Here is a 21,138-nt window from a genome sequence, read left to right on the forward strand (position 1 = left end):
GTCACAGTTGTTTTTCATCTTTAATTTGATGAATTCTCTTTGGGGCAGAAAAATACGATGAATAATAGACCAAGGTCCCGGGCCCCCAGCTCGTGGCCCCACAGTTACCACAACCTGCCGGGCCCCCAGCTCGTGGCCCCACAACTACCACAGCCTGTCCCACACACCCTCACTGCCCAGCCCGGCTGTCAGACACCATGGGTGTGTGCTGAGAACGACTGCTCTCTGAACGTAATGTCCTTCATTTCAGTGTTGCCTGTTTGATTGGGACAGTGGCTGAGGATGGGCCCACATGTCGTCACTCAGGTTCGGCACCACAATGCCCCTCCCAGCCCACAGGCCTGAGGAGATGAGTGGGAGAAAAGATCTGCAGCAGCCAAGCAAAATCTGACCTTGGCCAAGCCATGCCCCTCCTGCCAGCCTCAGCATCACACCCCACTCCATGTCACGGACCCCTGAGGCCAGAACCTCCCTCCACACTGGTCCAGATGCAGCAACTCCTCAGTGCCCCCGGATCAGTGTTTGCAGAGACCGATTACCAGCACAGATTCCAGAGGATTTCCAGCTGCAGGGAGTGTCACAGCTGGATCCAGTTTGACCAGTGTAGGGGGTTGGAGGATCCAAGTCTGCAGCCACAAGGAATTTCCTGTGCCCTCCGTCAGATCCCTACAGGATTTGAACCAAATGTGCTCAGCCTCCTGACCCAAGGGGCCAACCCCAACCTTTCCAGACTCTCCACATAACTGTAGTCCAGGAAACACCTTTCTATTCTAACCACAGTGTGGAGTGAAGTGCAGGACAATTCTTTAGTGGGGCCAAACTACTGCATGGTAACTAAATATTTGCTGCAGATTCATGTGTAATTAAAACGTGCTCTTTGTGCATTGACTGACTGTGTCCAGACGTGGGCAGAATTATTCAATAATGTTCTAAGTGTTCATGTGCCATCTTCTTTCAATGCAAGGCTCACTCAGCCTATTTGCAAAGCTTTGTCTGCATCACTTATGTGTGAAAATACAACTGCTGTGAAATGGTTTTGAATAAATGCAAAGTCAAAATACCAGGCTGCTTCAGAGACTGCTTCCAGGAATCAGACACACTTTACAACAAAATTGCAGACTCCCAAAAGATTGAATTATCTCAGTTACACACAGGCAAGAATCAGCAGGTAAGGTTTAGTGCCCTCACTGACTGCCAGCACACAGGTTGAGCAGATACACCCAGCAACCACTGACATCCATGGGGCGAAGGGGCTCACAGTGCTTTGGTCAGGACCCCAAGGTTCTGACCCAGCAACAATTAATTACAAAGTGCAAAATCACAAATTTCCTTATTTATTGAAGTTATTCAAAATATTTCTCTGACATTCAGTGGGTGCAGTTCACAGTCTAGGGTCACTGGAGAGTGCACTGGAGTCTCTGATCCTGAGGAGTGGTGGGTGAGAGACCGGAGGCTGTGGGGAGATGGGGCAAAGAGTGAAGATGAGGTGGTGGGGGGTGTCAGTGAGGGTTTGCATGGAGGCAGAGGTAATGCAGTGGGAGGTGCTGCTCACATCGGTAGGGTTAGGTGTCCCAAAGGGTCGAGGAAGGACCTGGAGATGGGCAAGAGCCGTGTCCTGGGCTGACCCTGAACTGCAGCATCAGACACGACACCACAGTGGCTCCAAACTGGCACCAGCAACACCACTGGCACAGAAGGCAGCTCGGGGCTTGGGTGGATGATCTTTGGATTGGGCAGATGCCGTGCAGTGGGGAGGGGCCACACAGGGGGTGGGGGGGGAGTGTGCACTGGGGAATGTCCCGTGTTTGCAGTCAGTGAAGTCCTGATGTCTTGTGCCTCTTGGTGGCAGTGTGGGACCACATGCACCGTTGCTCCAACCTTGGGCAGTTACATCCAGCGTCTTCACATCTCGAATCAAACCCTTCACCAAAAATCAGCATATCCTCACTGCTGACGCAGGGTTAAACCCTGGGTTCCAACATGATTCGGAGACTCACACACCAGGAATGAATTAGTTCAATCAGAGTCTAAAAGGGTGCAAAGCATCAGTGTGAGCGTTATATTCAGTCTCGTTGCCTTCAATGCTCACACCCGTCACCAGCTCACTCCTCCTTCCGATAATCTCCCCTCACAGCGAGAAGATGCAGACTGTCATCAACCAGAAAGCTGCGAGGGGAAGAGGGAGGGGAGGGGAGGGGAGGGTGCAGGGGGACAGAGAGCCACCGTTAATATATTATCTCACTGCAAAGCATCTTAAAGTCACACATCATCCAAATATTCTTCCTGCTAGAATTCTGCACCATCACCCCAGACTTGTAACACCAGGACCTCCCTCTCTCAACTCCGGAGATGCAATAGTTAGTGTTAGACACACACAGGGGTCTGGAGCCACTGGTGTTCTACCGGCCTGGATACAACAGCAGAAAGTTCCCAGACCCTGGGATTTGAGGTTCAACTGGTTTCGACGGAGCAGAATGAGGGAATCGGGCTGGTCATGTTCACCATCTCACTTCTTTTCAACAGCAGCTTGACTGTTGGGTTGTTCCAGTCAGAACACAACAGGAGGTGCTGGGGGAGCCTCAGTTACTAGGAAGATGCAGAGAAAGATGGGTTTGTCCTTCACAAGATTGAGGAGCTTTGATACAGCTGTTCAAAATCAGACCTGGAGGGCACAGGTTTAAGGCAAGAGGGGAGGAACTTAAAGGAGATCTGAGGAGCATGCTTTTCCACAGAAAGGGTGATGGTTCCTGGAACGAGCTGCCAGAGGATGTACTGGAGGCAGATATAACTGCAATGTTTAAAAGGCATTTGGACAGGTACTTTGGTAGGAAAAGTGTAGGGGGTACAGGTCTAACAAGGGCCAGTGGGATGAGTGTAGACAGGCATCACAGTCGGTGTGGACGAGGTGGGCTATAAGGGCCGTTGCTATGCAGTTTGTTTCTAGGATTCTATGAAAGAATAACTGAGAGATTGTTTCGAGTGGCAGGAGAGCTGTGACTAGAGACAGATCATGGTTCGCAGAATCAGACAGAGAAGATCTCCCTTTTTGCAGGTACCACGTGAACAATATTGCAAAGGAAGACAACAAGAACAATGAAGGCGCGAAGATGGAGTACACTGAAACTTGTAGTGAACAAAACACTGACTGTTAAAGCTTCTATAAACATCAAAAAAAGTGACCTCAGATAAATGCCTGTATGAGAAACAGGGTAAATTCTCACTGGGAACAAAGAAATAGTGAATAACATGCACTTTTGTTCTCTCTTTGCAAAGGACACCAATAAACGTGGGAACTGAGGGTGTAGGGAGGAACTGAAGCAAGTCAGTACAGTACCAGTGAAGAAATAGGGCAAGGGAAATGAACGGGGATAAGGGCCAACAAATTCTCAGGCCGTGATAATCTACACCCCAGAGCACTAAAGAACGTGGTCCTGGACACACTGCATGCGTCAGTGGTCAGCTTCCAAAATTCTTCAGACTCTAAATTCCAAATCCTTTAGAGTCTGCAGATTGGAGGGTGGCAAATGTAATTACACTAATCTGAGAAAAGAGGGAGAGGAAAACTTCTCCCTCTGGAGAAGACAGCCCGACATCACTGGTTCTCTAATCTAACAGAATCCCTGAGCATTGATGGGACTGGACAAAGTCAACATGGGTTCACGGAAGGGAGATATGTTGAACAAATCGACTGGAGTTTGAGAATGGAAAGGGGCCAGTGGATGGGGCGTATTTCGACTGAGGCTTTAGATATGGTGCCACACACACGTGCAAAACATCAGTCACTTAAAGCAAGCACTCAGGTGCAGCAAGCAGTTAGGAAAGGGGTACAGGAGCAAGGATGCAGCTGTGCAGGGCCCATGGTGAGACTCCATCTGGAACCGTGCATGAGTTTTGGTCTCATCTCCGAGAGAAAATGCAACAAGGATTTTCTGGTTTAGTTCCTGGGCCAGTATTCACTGGATAATATAACATTGAGGGGTGATCTCATTGAATCCCATAAAGTTCTAACAGGACTGGTTAGACTGGATGTTCCTGATGACTGGAGAATGCAGAACCAGGAGTCTACAGTCTCAGGATATGGGTAAACCATTTAGAACCAAGATCAGGAGAAAGTTCTGCACCCAGGGGGTGGTGAACCTGTGGAATCCTCCACCACAGAGGACAGTGGTGGCCAAGTCAGTATGTTCAAGAAAGTGTTTATGTATGTCTTAGTGCGAAACGGATTGAGGAGGGAGCAGGGTACTCCAGTGGATGGAGAGAACAGACTACAGACACTGGAATCTGGAGCACAAACAAACTGCTAAAGGAACTCAGCGGGTTGAGCAGCGACTGTGGGGGGAAAGGAATTGCTGATGCTTTGGTTTGAAACTGCATCGGGACAGAGAGGGGAGAGGTTAGTATAGCGAGGAGACAGGGAGCGGCAAGACTGAAGTGAACGATCAGCCACGTAAATCTGAAGGTGCCCCGGACAAGGGGTCCAGTAAAGCGCAGTCCCCAGTGAGAGAGGGCAGACCCTGAGACCTGTACCTACGTTCTGCGATTCTGGGAGCAGTGCCCCAGGTCTCAGCTCTTCAGTGTGGAAGCACGTGGCCAGTGCTGCTGTGGCAGAGGACAGCAGCTCACGTGCTTGGCCAGGATCCCAGAACTAGAAGAAAGGGGTGTGTGTGAGGCAGGGAGGGGGCAGGAGAGAGCATCAGAAGCAGTGGTTTATCAGAAGGGGCAGGTTTAGCAGGGTTGGGGGAGAACTGGGAGAAGTCATTCGCAGAAAGAGCTGGCTCCTCGTGCTGAGAGAGTGTTGGGTCACTGACCTGTAGAACAGGAACGGCACAGGGATGGTGCTGAAATGCCAGACGGCATGCGCGTCGAACACCCAGAGCAATGGGGGGAAGTCGAGCAGCTCGAGGAGAGCCAGTCCGTGCAGCATCACCACGACCACTGCACACTTCCACACGTAGGGCAGGCGAGTGCGGTTCTGCAGGCACCAGCCCAACCACCACAGCACGTTCATCAAGCCTAGAAACAGACACCGGGCAGCACAGCACCACAATCACCACACCTCAACAAGGTGGTTCAAGTCAGCTCCACCATCCCACAGAAACTCGACTTCCCAGCTATCCCTCCACACCTGAGGCACACTGCAACCAGCCTTGTGCTCTCCCACACCCAATAGCTCAGTATCCACACCAAAAACATCACAGATTTATAACCCTGAAGTCAAGGAAGTTCTCACCTTGGTTTTAAAAGTAATTTCACTCACAACTATGGTTGTGCTTCCCAGCCTCCTGGTTCAGGGACAATTAGGAAGGGACAATAATTTATGGTATCACTGGTAATTTTCAAATCTCTCTACACCGTCCCATCACACACTCCCAGAGCAGGGATAGGGGCAAACCCAGAGTGAAGGTCCCTCTACACTGTCCCATCACACACTCCCAGAGCAGGGATAGGGGCAAACCCAGAGTGAAGCTCCTATACCGTCCCATCACACACTCCCAGAGCAGGGATAGGGGCAAACCCAGAGTGAAGGTCCCTCTACACCGTCCCATCACACACTCCCAGGGCAGGGATAGCAAGGGTTAGACACAGAGTGAAGGTCCCTTTCACTGTCTGGTTTGTATTTAAACACACAGTAAAGAAGCACTTATGCCTAAAGACTTTCTCAGTAATGAACAGCTTGGATTTTGTGGAAGTCTCTCTCACCTATTAAAACATTGGCAGCCATATTGTAGCCATAATCGAACTGCACGTACGTGAGATACCAGATGTGACATGTGAACAACACAATGAGCAGTGTCCCAAAGAGACTGGCCATCCAAGGACGGAACAGACCCAGAGTCCTGCAGAGGAAACACATGGAGATGACCAGCAAGGTTCCAGCAGTTAGTGTGTGGCAAATTCTACTGAGATCTCAATGATTCCAATCTCCTGGTCCGGGGAAATACGAGGATACAGGGTGTGAAAGGGTGGGGTGAGGGGAGAGCAGCCTGTGAAAGGGGCTTCATCAGGTGGGGTGCTGTAGGCATGGGGCTGGAGATGTTCATTGCGCTCTGTCACTAATCATCAAAGCTACTGAAAGCCTTTAGTTGTTGGTATACAGAGAGCTGGGCCCTGGTACACTGACAGTTAAACCAGAAAGGTCAGCAACACCAGGGAATTCTCCACAGCTTCAAGCAGTGGCAGACCTCTGCACGTCCCAAAACCGCTCCTTCAGATCACCTTCATGCAGACCCCAGCTCAGCTCACCCACCCTCCATCCACCCACTGCCCCCCTCCTTCACCTGTGGGTGCCCCGAGGCAATGGTACCAGTTGGGTTGGACTGGAGGCTGGTGTGGGGTTCAGGCGGCGTTACTCACCGGACACAGCACAGGTAGATGGAATACAGCACCACAGCCGAGGCACAGAAGTAATCCATTTTCTGCAAAATTAAAACGACGATAAATCCACCAACATTGTGTCAGGTCAGAGCAAGGTCAAAGCACCTGGGACATGGCTACTCACTTCTGTTAGTGCTGTGTCCCGTGTGTGGAACACTGTGGACCAAACCCAGGCATTGAGGCTGACCTGCAAGACAGAGGGTGCCCATCACTGTAAATATTAATCAGACCAAGGGCTCAGCACAGTTAGTGGGGAAGGTTGAAGTCCCTGCTCCTCTGCACCCCCTCCATCACCTTCATATCCTTCCTGTGATGGACTTTGATTTGACCACAACTCTCCTCAATCTACCACAGCAGCTAGAAAATGACCTCCTCTGTGGAGCCTCTCTCACTGAGGAAACACTGCACAACAGGGCAATGTACAGTGGCTGAGTCAACATCTCCTGGGCCCAGAGGTTTCCGTCACCGAGGAGATAAGCAGCCAGGACCCCAACTCCCGATTCATCTCAGAAACTGCATCCAGACAGGCTAGGAGCAGGATGAAGCCCCAAGTTCACCCAGGAGGGCAAAGCATTTCTAGGGGTTCTGAAAGGGTTAGAATGGAGCGGCGTGTGGAAGTGCCACATACAGAGGCAGAGGTGACACTGTGTTTCCCTACCTCAGTATGAAAGCACCTCCCCTGAAACAAGCCCAGAGACAGAACAGCGTTACAAATACCAGGGGTTACGAGTGCTGCAGAGGAGCAGGTATCAGGGATTTGCTTACGATGGCAAAGGAGACGCAGGTGTTGTACATGGGGCATTCTGTAGGCACCACGGCCCGGTACTTGGCTAACATCAGCAGATTGGCCAGTCCATTCAGCATCGAGGCAATGGCTGAGGCAGGTTCCTGGAAGAACAGGAATCGGTAGAAGGGCCACTAGAGGAGGAAACCAAGAGAGAGGAAACCATCAAAAGGGAAAAAAGCCAGGTACACAACCTGACCCACATTCACTCCCAAATTGTCCACACACTCCCCATTCCAACATTCCTTACCCTTCAGATGAGCCCCCTTCCTGCCCCATCCATTCTCCATCCCAGTGCATCCAATCCTCTACCTTGCATCACACCAGATCTCCTGACCCCCACCCACTGATCCATGTTCCCACTTCACTCCCTTCCCCCATGCAGCACTGCCACTGAGGCCACTTTTGCATGCAGTAGGGGCCCAGAGAGCAGGGGAGGGCAAGATGCCATGGGGACTTGGTAGGTGGGGGGAAGGGAGTATAGAGTGGTATGATGGGGTGAGGGGGGGGCTGGGCAGTAGGCAGGCAGGAGGGGGTCCACACTCAACAAGCACTGGCAGGAGAGCTTAAAAGATGGTGGCTTCCAGCAAGTGGAGAGTGGACTGCCAAGGTCCTATAAAGTACGGGGACGGAGTGTGGCAGACCCTCACTGAGGGGTCCAGTAAAGAGCAGTCCCCAATGAGAGAGGGCAGACCCTGAGCTGTGGGCTCAAGAATGAGGGGGTAGCAGCAAGGGAGGGTGTCCCAGAACTGGGAGTGGGGTGGGCAGACCCTACAGGGAGCAGGTGACGTGAAGGGGTCCAGCCAGGGAGGAGGGGGAGCTGTGCCCCAGAGATGGGGAGGGCACTGTGACAGGCCAGCTGTGCTCTCATGAGGGATGTGACAGCTGAGGCAGCCCCTCCTCTGGGCAAACCACTGGGTACAGCCGTCACAGTTGTCAGAGCCGAGGAATGTTTGTTAAAGTCAGACATTTGTAGATGTTCAGGGACAAGAAGAAACTACCAACAAACAAAACAATACATGTCTTTCATTAAAAGGCTTTACCAATTAAGCTCAAAGAAAAAAAATAAAATCATTCAAAAGAACTTAACTAAATCCTACTTACCCTGACCGAGAGAAGCTGTGCTTGGGCCACTAACCCTGGTGCAGCTTCCGTGGGCAGGCTCCCCAGCCTAGGGAAGCCTGCAGAAGTTCGTGCTGCACTGTTAGGACTCTACGAGGAGCTAAGCAGCAGCGGTGGCTGGGCAGAAGATGCTTCTGCCAACTTAAGCCTGTGCCAGTGTTGGAAGCAGAGAGCTCCATGGGAAACCCAGGTTACCCTGGTATAAGGTCAGCATCTAGGTAAAAAGTAAAGAACATTTGCAACAGAAGACCAGAGTTAAAGTTACACCTGTCAGGACAGACGAAACAAGTAGGTTCTTTCCAGTAGCAAAGGCTGAGGATTTCCAAATGACCCATTTCTGTACTATACCACTTACTTCATTACCTTGCCATGAAACTGAGGCACCTTGTGTCCTTCCCTAATATACAGACTAACTGTCGCCCACATGCAGTCATACTGGCAATCGTCAGCGCAGGTCCAGCCTGCCGGCAGAAACAAACACAAAGTCAATCTCAAGACTAATGATCATGCATAGCTCCACCTCTCAGAGACAAAGCAGCCATCAACCTGCCAATATCCAACATACAAATGCTCAGCTTCAAACACCTGCTGATAGATCCCAACACAGCGCCGGTCCGAGTATGGAGAAAGGGACGGGGGTGGAGTGGGGGCGACCATCTGACATCAGGAAGCCTGGGCAAGGTTCAACTCAGTGGGATTAAGGAAAGTCCCCACTGCAGGTTGTTGGCTCTTGGGGGGGGGGGCGCTGGGGAGAGGGCAAAGGGTCCTGTGGGGTGGGGGGAGGGTGATGGGTCAGAGGATGAAGGTCCCTGAGGTAAAGGATTGAGAGGTCAGGGTGGGGTGAAGGGTCCCTGGGGTGGGGGTGAAGGTCAGAAGATGGTCCCTGGGGTAGGGGTGGTCAGGGGTGAAGGGTCCTTGGGGTGGGGGTGGTCAGAGGTGAAGGGTCCCGGGGTGAGGGTGAAGGTCAGGGGTGAAGGGTCCCTGGGCTGGGGGTGGTCAGAGGTGGGGTCCCGGGGTGGGGGTGAAGGGTCCCTGGGCTGGGGGTGGTCAGAGGTGGGGTCCCGGGGTGGGGGTGAAGGTCAGGGGTGAAGGGTCCCTGGGCTGGGGGTGGTCAGAGGTGAAGGGTCCCTGGGGTGAGGGTGAAGGGTCAGGGGGCGGGGCCTCACCTGTCAGCTGCATGTGGATGGACTGCGCCGTGCGGAAGGCCCCGAGCGCGGCGCCGGTGCAGTTGCGCTGCTCACACCGCCGCACGCACTGGCGGTAGTAGGGCTCGCGGTCCCCCTGCGAGCCGCCGGCCCCGGACACGGCCCAGGCCGCCGCCGCGTAAACCCACACCCAGGCTGCGGCCCGCATCCTCCCCCGCACTTCCGGTGCGCGCCACAGCCCGACCCCGGTTCCGGCCCCGCCCCCTGGGCGGCCTGGCCCCGCCCTCACCTGGCCCCGCCCACCGACGGCGGCCCCGCCCCTTCCCGGTCCGTGAGCCGGAAGTGAGGGTCGGACGGGTGGCGGGACGATGTGGCTGTGGGCGCCGTTGTTCGGAGCCCGGCGGTCAGGTGAGGCGGGGCCGGGGGCCGGGGGCCGGGGAGTGGTGGACGGTGGATGGTGGATGGTGTGGGGCCGGGGCCGGGGCCGGGGGCGGGGACCGGGGGGCGGTGGGGAGTGGGGTTGGGGGCGAGGGCTGGGCCGGGGTTCAGGGGGCCGGGGTTCAGGGGGCTGGGGCTGGGGGCCGGGACCGGGGCTGGGGCTGGGGCTGGGGGCCGGGGCTGGGGCTGGGGGCTGGGGCCGCAGGGGAGCCAGGGAGTGGTGGACGGTGTGGGGCCGGGGGCCGGGGGTTTCACGGCGGAGATCGCGGCCGCGGAATCTGGAGACGAAGCGGCCTCGGGACGTCCGAAAGCCCCGGCGCTGCCTGACGGAGAGCAGCGGTGGCTGGGGAGCGGGGGTGAGGGGCAGGTTGTGACTGAGGGTCGGTGTCTGGAGCTGACTGCCGGGGGGAGGTGCCGGAGTCCGGTACAGCCCTACGTTCAACAGACGTTAATGCAGACGCTTCATGGACAAGGGTGGAAGGATACGGCTCTAATGTGGGCAAATGGGTAGTGTACAGAGGGGCAAAAGGGGCTGGCATGGACATGATGGGCCAAAGGGCCTGTTTCTGTGCTATACAACTCTGTGATACCGCTCCTCAAAGAGTGAGGTGCTCCCTCGGTCCCCTCTCTCAGACAGGGCGCTCCCTCGGACAGCGGGGCCCTTCCTCGGCCCTCTCAGATGGGGGGGCTCCCTCGGTCCTCTCTTTTCAGACGGCAGGGTGCTCCCTCGGATGGGGGGCTCCCTCGGTCCTCTCTTTTCAGACGGCAGGGTGCTCCCTCGGATGGGGGGCTCCCTCGGTCCTCTCTTTCAGATGGCGGGGGGGCTCCCTCGGTCCTCTCTTTTCAGACGGCAGGGTGCTCCCTCGGATGGGGGGCTCCCTCGGTCCTCTCTTTCAGACGGCAGGGTGCTCCTTCGGATGGGGGGCTCCCTCGGTCCTCTCTTTCAGACGGCAGGGTGCTCCCTCGGATGGGGGGCTCCCTCGGTCCTCTCTTTCAGACGGCAGGGTGCTCCCTCGGATGGGGGGCTCCCTCGGTCCTCTCTTTCAGACGGCAGGGTGCTCCCTCGGATGGGGGGCTCCCTCGGTCCTCTCTTTCAGACGGCAGGGTGCTCCCTCGGATGGGGGGCTCCCTCGGTCCTCTCTCTTGGATGGTGGGGTGCTCCCTTGGTTGGCGGGGCTCCCTCGGCCCTCTCTCTGGGACAGCAGGGTGCTCCCTTGGCATCACACTGGAGTCCGGGTTTTACCGTCACTGCTCCAGAACATTAATGTCTCCACCATGGAGGCATGTAAATCACAGCCAGTGAGGGGATGCTGTACTCAATGTGGATTTGGTGATTGGAACAGACGTTCCAAAGCACAAACTCTAATGTAAAGAGCAGGATCAGTTGCACCCAGCCCACTTCATCGTTTATTGAGATCTTGGCCTCAGCTCTGTTCCTCATAACTGAAATTCCCTGTGCTGAAACTCATTCCATCTGAGCCTTGAATATCTTCATTGACTCTACAGCTTTAGGGGTATACAATTCCATGTATTCACTAACTTCTGAATGAAGAAATTCAGTGTCGTCTGTGTCTTAAATGGGTGACCACTCATTCTGGCCTCTGATGGTGAGTAACAGGGCCTGGTTGAAGCGCATGTCTGCGGTTACGTTGGAATGGTTAGTAATGTGTCTGAAGGGTCAAGCAGCAGATTCGTTGTAGGACTGGACGTGTGGAGTCTTTGGGATGTTTGAGTAGTTGAGGGTCAACCACTTCCTAACTGGGAACTGGTGTAGGTTAATAAGCACGGGGATGAGGTGAGTTAGGAAATGGGCAGTAGACATTCTGATGAGCTCACCTTTATGATGAGAAGATGAGATTGTCCTGGTGTGTGTTGGAATGGTCAGCTCTGGAATATCAGGTGCATGGATTTGGCAGGACATTAGCTCTGGTGGGGCTGGATTCAAACTGTTGTACAGCACAGGAACAGGCCCTTTGGCCCACGGTATCTGTGCCGGCCATGATGCCAATCCAAACTAATCCCATCCGCCTGCTCGTGGTCTGTATCCCTCCATGCCCTGCCTGTTTCCACATCCATAGACATGTCCAAATACAAGTTCTGGATGTGGAAACAGGTGGTCGTTGTAATGGAGAGGAGAGTTGGGAGGCAAGGTGAAAGGGGATACAGTTGGTAGGTTATTGATTTCTGTTACGTAGTTGTTTCTGTATGATCCCTTAAGGCAGATGTTGGGTGAACCATATATTTCATCACACTTACCCAATCACATGGTGCCCTTGTGTTTAAACTTTACAAGCACCATAACTTCACCGATGTACAGTGATGATTGGGTAACTCACTGCTTGCCTCCTCAAATGGCAGCTGGGATTTTCTATGGCTGCACCTCGTATCACCTGCTTGCAAACAATGACTTGCATCAAACTCCTGGCTCTGGACACTAGTAGATGGAAAGCAAAATGCTCTGCAGTGTGTCTGGTTGAAGTGAAATCTCAGTGTAGCTGTCCTTGAAAAGTTAATTTTTAAATCCTCCAATGGTGCTTGAAGGATTGCTGCCTTTTGTGACCTCTGTACCCCGTAATTAGATGCTACGTGATCAATGAGCGATTTGTTTGATATGTTTAAAAGTGGGCCCTGCCATACAAACCTAGACTGACTCCTTGCAGTACTGAGGGACTGTTGCAGGTTTACCGTCTTTTGGATGAGAACTCAAACAGCCTCCTTGTCCGTTCACTCACAGAAACATTCTGTGACACTGTTTCAGTGAAGAGCAGGACAGCTTTCCCCAGGCTCCAGGGGCCAAGGTTTATCCACAGATCAACATCTTGTCATTATTTCATGACTTCATAGGATCTTGCTGTGCATAACTTGGCTGTGTGTGATGTGGCTTGTTTTACCTGATTAGTGGGAGAAGTGGGTGGGTTCAGGGGGCTGCAGTGAATCACTGGGTCCTCCTTCTCATTGGAATATAACCTCCCATGTCAGCCAGTTGATATATGTGGATTAAACCAATGATGCTGATTAGATTCCTGAGCAAAGACATTTATATCGAGCAACTTCTGGGAATGCTGGAAAATGGAACGCACTGGAAATGTCAGGAGACTGGGCCTCTGTAGACAGGGGAAACAGTTGTTCTGATCAAAGACCATTGGCCTGAACAGCTGTTTCTCCCTCTGCAAGGTGCCACCTGACTCGTGCTTTTATCATTTGTTTTTATTTCAAACTTTGAAAGTTCGTTGGATGATAAATGGCAGAGTTAGTGCTCAGCCTGCTTAATCTAAGATATCTCCGTTCACTCAGCAAACCTCCCCACACTGCCTCCAATGGAAGTGCATCGTCCCTTAAACAAGGAGACCAAAGTTCTCTGCCGGACTCCTGGTGTTCAGGTATCATTGGATTGCGTATGTCGGCCCACTGAGTGTCTACCTCTGCCCTAATGTGTGTTTTGCTTATTGTCACTAGGCTAACAGTTATACACACCAAGCACTATGCATAGCGTCTGGTCCCTGGAGGTGAATCTAGAACCGGGGCGTAGCTTCTGAATTTATTTCATCGATTTAAGACGAAGATAAGAAAAAACCTCTTCAAAGTCATAAATTTCTGGAGTTCTCTCTAGCTGCAGTCATTGAATATATTCAAGACTGAGACAACTTTTCGAACTAAGGAGAGCTGAGGGTTACTGTGATGGGCCTGGAAAGGTCACGGTCCCTTTGAATGATGGAGCAGTTTCCAGGGAACACTGACTGCCTCCTGTTCTTGTTTTTTTTGTGTTTGAGAATGTGGGTGTGTCACAAACTCTCAGTGGAGATCCTTGGTCCTGTTGCTCTGATTTCACTCTGGTACATCTGATACCAACTTCTGCTGCTGCATTGTGCCAGCAACAAAAGAAACCTCTACCACATCTCCCAGTGGAGGATCAGAAACTGGAGCACTCCTGGTTTGGCCAGTTTTTGATGAGGTTGTTTGTTCCGTGAGGCTCAGTTGGCCACCTGCGTGTTGTTGGTGTAGTGATTGGCCTGGTCTGTCCGACTGGCTCACCCTGTTTCTCCACTTCCCTAGAATACCGAGTAATCTCTGTTGCTGCTCCCAATGAGCTACAACACACACACCACTTTGGTAAGTGTTAGCTCCGGCATTGTGTGCCTGGGGCCAGGCATCTGTTTACAACTCACTGTTTCAGTAAAGGGTGGTTCTCCAGATTAATTATTCACAGGCTGGGTGGTTGCAGGAACTTTGCACTTTGAATTTACCAGAAGCTTTATCTCCAGGTACTCCCAGTCCAGAATCAGTGCAATAATTCAGTATCAACAAACAAACTACTGGAGGAACTCAGCGGGATCGAGCAGCATCCGTGGAGGCAGAAGGATGGTTGAAGTTTCAGGTGGTGACCAGTCCCTCTGCCTCCACAGATGCTGCCTGACCAACTGATTCCTCCAGCAGTTTGTGTTTTTGCTCTCGATTCCGGCATCTGCAGCCTCTTGTGTTGGCTGATCTGGTCTGTCTGTCTTCTCTGGGGAAATTCCACTCCAATCACTTCATGGTTTCATTCATGTCACGACCATAGGAGCCTCTGATCCCCTGTTACTCCCCCACTGTGCAGATACACAATCCACTGTCCGAGCCAGAGGGGCCCAGATTAAACACACAGACTGCCCACTGATGCCAATGTGAATGGAGCAGCACAGCCACAGAACAGGACTATGGGACACGCCTGTGCACCTTTGGGTAATGCTTCTAGCTTTGTCCTGTACCCCAGCATTATCATTCCCATGCCTCCACCTCTTTACCCTGCCGTAAAGCGCCCTGTGTCTTGGAGTAACATACAATGATAGAATAGCCCGGAGGGAGGTTGTTTGGCCCATCGTTGTGTTAGGCAGAAATGGAGCTAATTAGGGTTCCTGTCACATCACAACTCCATAAGACAAAGGAGCAGAATTAGGCCATTCAGCCCATCGAGTCTGCTCCACCATTCCATCATGGCTGATTTATTTTTCCCTCTCAATCCCATTCTCCTGCCTTCTCCCTGTAACCTTTGACACCCTTACTAATCAAGAACCTATCAACCTATGACTTGGCCACAGCTGTCTGTGGCAATGAATTCCACAGATTCACCGCCCTCTGGCTGAAGAAATTCCTCCTAATCTCTGTTCTAAAGGGACGTCCTTTCATTCTGAGGCTGTGCCCTCTGGTCCTGGACTCTCCCACCACTGGAAACATCCTCTCCACGTCCACTCTATCCAGGTCTTTCAATATTTGGTAGGTTTCAATGAGGTCCCTCCTCCTAAGCTCCAGTGAGTACAGGCCCTGAGCCATCAAACACTCCTCGTACATTAACCCTTTCATTCCCAGGAGGCTGATCATGGCACACATTAATGCCAGCCTTGTATGGGCTGAAGGGCCTTTTTCCCTGCTGTACAACTCTGACTATTCTTTGGCAGAAAAAATATTTCCTCAGCTCACTCCTTATCTTTCTACTAATTAACCTAAATCTATGTCCCTTAGTTATTGATCTCTCTGCCAAGAGAAATAAGGTTATTGCTCTTCACTATATAGTCTTCTGTGTTTGTTAACCTCAATTAAACTGACAATATCATCATAGGTTTCTTCTGCACCTTACCCAGTGCTATCATATTCTGTAGTATGACCAGAACCCTACACCGTACTCTTAACAGGTGGAGGATGAGAATAGCCAATCAAATCCGAGAACAATCCTCCACAAAGCCCCCTCAGTTGACAAAGACTTTTGTGAGGTTAAGGCCACCTACAGTGGTTGATGCTGCCCCCTATATTTTGCATGAACTCGTTACACAATGAATGTCATGTCCCTGCAAAGAGGTGGACAAAGAGCATCCATGTCATGACTTTACCAGTGGTAGACAGCCAGAAGACTCCTGTAATTACTGCAATCTGACGTCTCCACTGTGGCAGATCGCCATTCTTGCAGTGACTCAGATCTCTCGACATGCCCTTCTCTTCCTGGTTAAGGGAGCAGAGGTTGTGGATTCACAACAGAAGCACTTTTCTGTCATAGAACACACAACAGTACAGCACAGAACAGGCCTTTCAGCCCATGATGTTGTGCTGTCATGTTTAGTACTTCAGCATGGATTTTGTCTGCTTCAGAAGCCTTTCCTTCCGTGTGGCCTTTCCAACCTTTTGCTGGGCTGAGATAATGGTGAGATTGCAGCAGGTAGTGTGCTGTAGAATATCACCCACTGTCATTTCCCTCCATAGATGCTGCCTGACCCGCTGAGTTCCTCCAGCTTTTTGTCTGTTGTGCCAGATTTCAGTATCTGCAGTCTCTCATGTCTCCATGCTGTAGAATGAGGTCCAGGTGTGGAATGGAATCAAGGACAACGCGCAACAAAGGTAGAGTATTGGTTGAAATGTTCCTACCAGTGGGTGCTGACTGCCTCTCTATTATTGACAAGCTTCCCCCTGTTGGCAGTGAGGGATCTCGGTTGTCTGGGCTGTAGATGATTGTGAAAACAATGAGGATTGCATGCATGTTGTGTTCTATTTACTGGACCACCTACATTGTTCTGTTGGACCATGTCTAAGACTTTGGCCTTCAAATTCCTGTGGATTTATTTTTTAACCTTGAGTTGTGATAATGTTTTAAGTCCAGGAACACCTTAGTTTGATTTATTAGTTTGTGGGTCTCCTGCATATGCTCATCAAACACTCGGAGGCTCTCGTAGGTTGGGAATCACCAGACATCGGCTGAGCAGCACTTCCTTTGCTGGGTCTTTGAACCCTTTGGTATTGATCGTCCTGCAGTAGTGTTTCTGTTGCTGTCACTGTTTTGGGGCCAAGTTGATGGAGAGGAATGTTGCTGATGTTTGCAAATGTTACAAAAGAATAAAAAATGAAGAAAAGTTAATTGTGCTATTAAAAGTTTAAATTATTTAAAACATTTTACATTGAATTTAAAAAACAATTAGAAGGCTAGAAAACACAAAACAATTGAACACATTTAAGTACCTTTGGTAACTTGGTACAAAAAGTATTAATGACCTGAAACTTGGCCTTCAGTCTGGGAGCTGTTACTGCCACTGAAATGAGTGCACTAATCTGGTGCACATTCTGCATCTCAATTTCCCAGTGTAACTGCAGGATTTTAACACTGTGTTGCTGTAGTCTATCAGCATTCCAGCACTGATCACAGTCAGAACGACTGCAGCAAAGACCCCTCGGAGTTCAAGGCATCCCTGTCCATGATTGTCAATGCCGCCCTCCCCTCTATAGGCTTTGCGCACTTACAAGGATATAGTACTGAGCCCTGTGGAACTTTGCTGCACACTGCCCTCACTGACCTTTGATCTCTCCCACTGAGCCAGTGTTTAATCCTGCCTGCCAGTTTCCTTGTTTCATGTGAATTTTGACTTGTGATTTGTCCGCTGTGTGGAACTTTGTTAAACAGCTCTGCATCAAATGTGCTATCATCATCAACATCCCCCCCCTGCCCCCCCCCCCCCAAACATTTAACTAGTCTGTCAGACAAGACCTTGCAGTCGGTCAGGACCTTAATGCCCCTGCTGCCTCAGTACCCTGTAGAGTAACCCTTCTGTGCCCTCTCCCTCCCTCCACCACCAGCAGAAGCAGGGTGTGAGGGGCATATCTTGGATCCCTGTGCCAAGTTAGTGTGATATGTCTTCCTTTCAGCACCTGCAGGTTTTTGCATTGCTGTTGCTGGAGTCTCTGGACAATGTGAAGTTCAGAACGTTCATCAAGTCACAGGTTGTACAGCACAGAACTGGGGCTTCCACCCAACTCGCCCATGCTGACCACGATGCCTGGCAAAGCCAATGTCATTTGCCTACATTTGGCTCATATCCCTCTATCCCTTTCTTATCCAAGTACCTGCCCAAAATTGTAATTATATCTGCCTCTACCACCTCCAGATATTCTCTGCCCTCTGTGGAAAACCTGTCCTTCAGCTCTCCCTCTCACCTTCAACCTGTGCCCTCTAGTTTTAGACTCCCCGCCCTGGGGAAAAGATTCCGACTGTCTACCCTATCTGTGCCCCTCATAATCTTATAAACCTCTACAAGGTCACCCCTCAGTCTCCTACATTCCAGTGAGAACAAATCCAGTTAAACAAAATGAACCAAGATAAAATCACAAGCTTCAAATGTGTCTCATGCAGAGCTGGATGCTCACTGTCTGTGTGTGCCTTCCTCAGAGTGTTACTCTGTCACTGAGCACTCCCTCCCAATGTTAGTGCCTCACACCCAGATTCTGTCCCCTCATTCCCTGCTGATGATTTTTCAGCCTACTGCATTTGGGGAGGAGGAGCACAATCACTCCTATTCATTGGAACTAGTGACGTCTAAAATTTCTGTGCATCACATCTGAGAGTGCCAGGAGTTACAAGAGCCACTCCCAGAACATATCCAACCCCAGCCATAGTGTACTCCACCCCACAAGTACACAGCTCACTTGTTGTGACATGGTGTCATAGTCCTTTGTCCTTGCGCCGGCCTTAATCAAGCAGAGCTGGTGTCTGGGCAGTGTGCTGGCTGACTTACACTTTCTACCTGTGGCTTCCAATGCTTGCATATCCAGGGAGCTCAGAACACAGGAGTCAAAGTCTTCAGGAAGGAATAGGTTAAACACCAGCAGTAAAGCTCCTGTGTTTTTGGTTTACTGGAATGACTGGTGATATAGTAACCTGTGAAACAGGAAGATCTGGTTTCTGTATTTGCAGACATTCAGGCGTTGAGTTCTGCATACAGCCCACCTCCAGCGGCAGGTTTCAGCAGACTGTGATGGTTTCTTCCATTAAAGGTGCTTTCAGTTCTGGAGGTTGCTGGCACTTAGACCCAGATTGGGCATGGTTTGGGTTTCTCCACCTTTTCCCTCGTCTGTAAGAACTTCTCTCAACATTTGCCATTGTTTGGTGTGGAGACCACGAAGCAGAGGAATGGCTCTCTGTTAAACGCCCCACTCGCCACAAGTATCGCAGGAGGCTGTTTGATGAAAGATTATGCCAGGAGACTAGCCACAAAACTGCCTTTATAAAACATTGCTTTGGCCATGCATTTCACCATGGGAATCTTGTGTCCACTTCTAAGAGTCATGCTTTAGGAAAGATGTGAAGGTTTTAGAAAGTGTTCGGAAGAGATTTACTGAAATGATTCTAGAGATGAAGACACAAGAGACTGCAGATGCTGGAATCTGAAGCAAAAAACAATCTGCTGGAGGAACTCAGCGGGTTGAGCAGCATGAAGAAATGTAGTTGTATAAATAGATGGGAATCTGGGGTTGTTCGTGGAACAGAGAAGTCGAGAGGAGATCTGACACAGGTAATTAAATTCATGACGTGTGTGGACTGAGTGGATAGAAACGGTTCCCATTAGTGGAGGGGTTACAGATTAGGGGACATAGGATAAGGTGAAGGCGATATGAGTAGGTTGGGTTGGGAATGCACAGCTAGGGACTAGTGCAGGGCGACTGTTGTTGTTTCATTTGAAAGGGAGCTGGAAAAATCTCTGAAAGGAAAGGAGTCACAAAGTTTGGGAGTCAACTCACTGGATGTGATGGGCTGAATGGTCCCATCTTGAGCTGTATCATTCATTCTCTCTCTCTCTCTCTCTCTCTCTCTCTCTCTCTCTGGTCTCACACGTACGTGTTGGGGTTGCGCGCGCACACACATGCTGGGGTCTCTTACACACACCTGCGAACTAAATGCTTGAAGCTTTAAGTTCCCCTGCTTTCAATGCTGCCATAGTTTCCCACGGAACATATAGAGATTAAAGAGGAGGAGGTGCTTGCTGCCTTACAGCAAATAAAGGTAGATAAATCCCCCGGGCCTGACATGATATTTCTTCGGATCTTGAGAGAGACTAGTGTAGAAATTGCAGGGGCCCTGGCAGATATATTTAAAATGTCCTTAGCCACAGGTGTGGTGCCGGAGGACTGGAGGGTAGCTCATGTTGTTCCGTTGTTTAAAAAAGGCTCTAAAAGTAAACCAGGTAATTACAGGCCGGTGAGCCTGACATCAGTAGTAGGTAAATTATTGGAAGGTGTTCTGAGAGATCGGATATACAAGTATTTGGACAGCCAAGGGCTGATTAAGGATAGTCAGCATGGCTTTGTGCGTGGTAGATCGTGTTTAACGAATCTTGTAGAGTTTTTTGAGGAGGTTACCAAGAAAGTAGATGAAGGAAAGGTTGTGGATGTTGTCTGCATGGACTTTAGTAAGGCCTTTGTCAAGGTCCCACATGGGAGGTTAGTTCAGAAGGTTCAGACACTAGGTATCCATGGAGAGGGTGTAAACTGGATTCGAAATTGACAGTGTGGGAGAAGACAGAGTGGTAGTGGATGATTATTTCTCAGACTGGAGGCCCATGACTAGTGCTGTGCCTCAGGGATCTGTGCTGGGTCTGTTGTTGTTTGTTGTCTATATCAATGATCTAGATGATAATGTGGTAAATTGGATCAGCAAGTTTGCTGATGACACTAAGATTGGAGGTGTAGTGGACAGCGAGGAAGGCTTTCAAAGCTTGCAGAGGGATCTGGACCAAATGGAAGAATGGGCCAGAAAATGGCAGATGGAATTTAATGCAGACAAGTGTGAGGTGTTGCATTTTGGAAGGACAAATCTAGGTAGGACATACACAGTAAATGGTAGGGCACTGAGGAGTGCGGAGGAACAAAGGGATCTGGGAGTTCAGATACATAATTCCCTGAAGATGGCGTCACAGGTAGACAGGGTTGTAAAGAAGGCTTTTGGCATCCTGGCATTCTCAAATCAAATTATTGAGTATAGGAGTTGGGATGTTATGGTGAGGTTGTATAAGACATTGGTGAGGCCAAATTTAGAGTATTGTGTGCAGGAAGGATATCAATAAGATTGAAAGAGTGCAGAGGAGATTTACTAGAATGTGGCCGAGTCTTCAGGAGTTGAGTTACAGGGAAAGATTGAACAGGTTAGGACTTTATTCCATGGAGCATAGAAGAATGAGGGGAGATTTGTTAGAGGTTTACAAAATTGTGGGGTATAGATAGAGTAAATGCAAGTAGGCTCTTTCCACCTAGATTAGGAGAGATAAGTACGAGAGGACATGGCTTTAGGGTGAAAGGGGAAAGGTTTAGGGGGAACATTAGGGGGAACTTCTTCACTCAGAGTGGTGGGAGTGTGAAACGAGCTGCCATCTGACGTGGTAAATGCGGGCTCGCTCTGAAGCTTTAAGAATAAATTGGATAGATACATGGGTGGGAGAGGTCTGGAGGGTTATGGACTGGGTGCAGGTAAATGGGACTAGCAGAATAAAG

General features: G+C 50.7%; 2 protein-coding genes across 4 annotated transcripts in view; one reads left to right on the forward strand and one right to left on the reverse strand.

Annotated features, from left to right (window-relative positions):
* Nucleotides 1-1,318: 1,318 nt before the first annotated feature.
* Nucleotides 1,319-9,782, reverse strand: pgap3 (post-GPI attachment to proteins phospholipase 3). Of its 3 annotated transcripts, XM_052038869.1 has the most exons (8): nt 9,448-9,782; nt 8,645-8,742; nt 7,141-7,293; nt 6,500-6,562; nt 6,355-6,416; nt 5,701-5,837; nt 4,809-5,013; nt 1,319-2,166 (listed from the first exon to the last, which is right to left on the reverse strand). In XM_052038869.1, the coding sequence occupies exons 1-8, from the start codon at nt 9,632-9,634 to the stop codon at nt 2,103-2,105; spliced, it is 969 nt and encodes a 322-aa protein (XP_051894829.1). In that variant the 5' UTR covers nt 9,635-9,782; the 3' UTR covers nt 1,319-2,102. The 3 variants fall into 3 exon arrangements, 2 of the variants coding, with proteins under 2 accessions (XP_051894829.1, XP_051894830.1); XM_052038870.1 differs by lacking the exon at nt 4,809-5,013; XR_007958208.1 differs by lacking the exons at nt 1,319-2,166; nt 4,809-5,013 and having other exon boundaries at nt 5,704-5,837; nt 6,279-6,416.
* Nucleotides 9,721-21,138, forward strand: part of erbb2 (erb-b2 receptor tyrosine kinase 2) — a 55,640-nt gene continuing 44,222 nt past the window's right edge. The window contains 2 exon segments of the mRNA XM_052038871.1: nt 9,721-9,834; nt 16,093-16,227. The gene's annotated coding sequence lies outside the window, so the exon portion shown is untranslated.

Source organism: Pristis pectinata, chromosome 25 (genome assembly GCF_009764475.1).
Source record: "Pristis pectinata isolate sPriPec2 chromosome 25, sPriPec2.1.pri, whole genome shotgun sequence".
NCBI lineage: Eukaryota > Metazoa > Chordata > Chondrichthyes > Rhinopristiformes > Pristidae > Pristis > Pristis pectinata.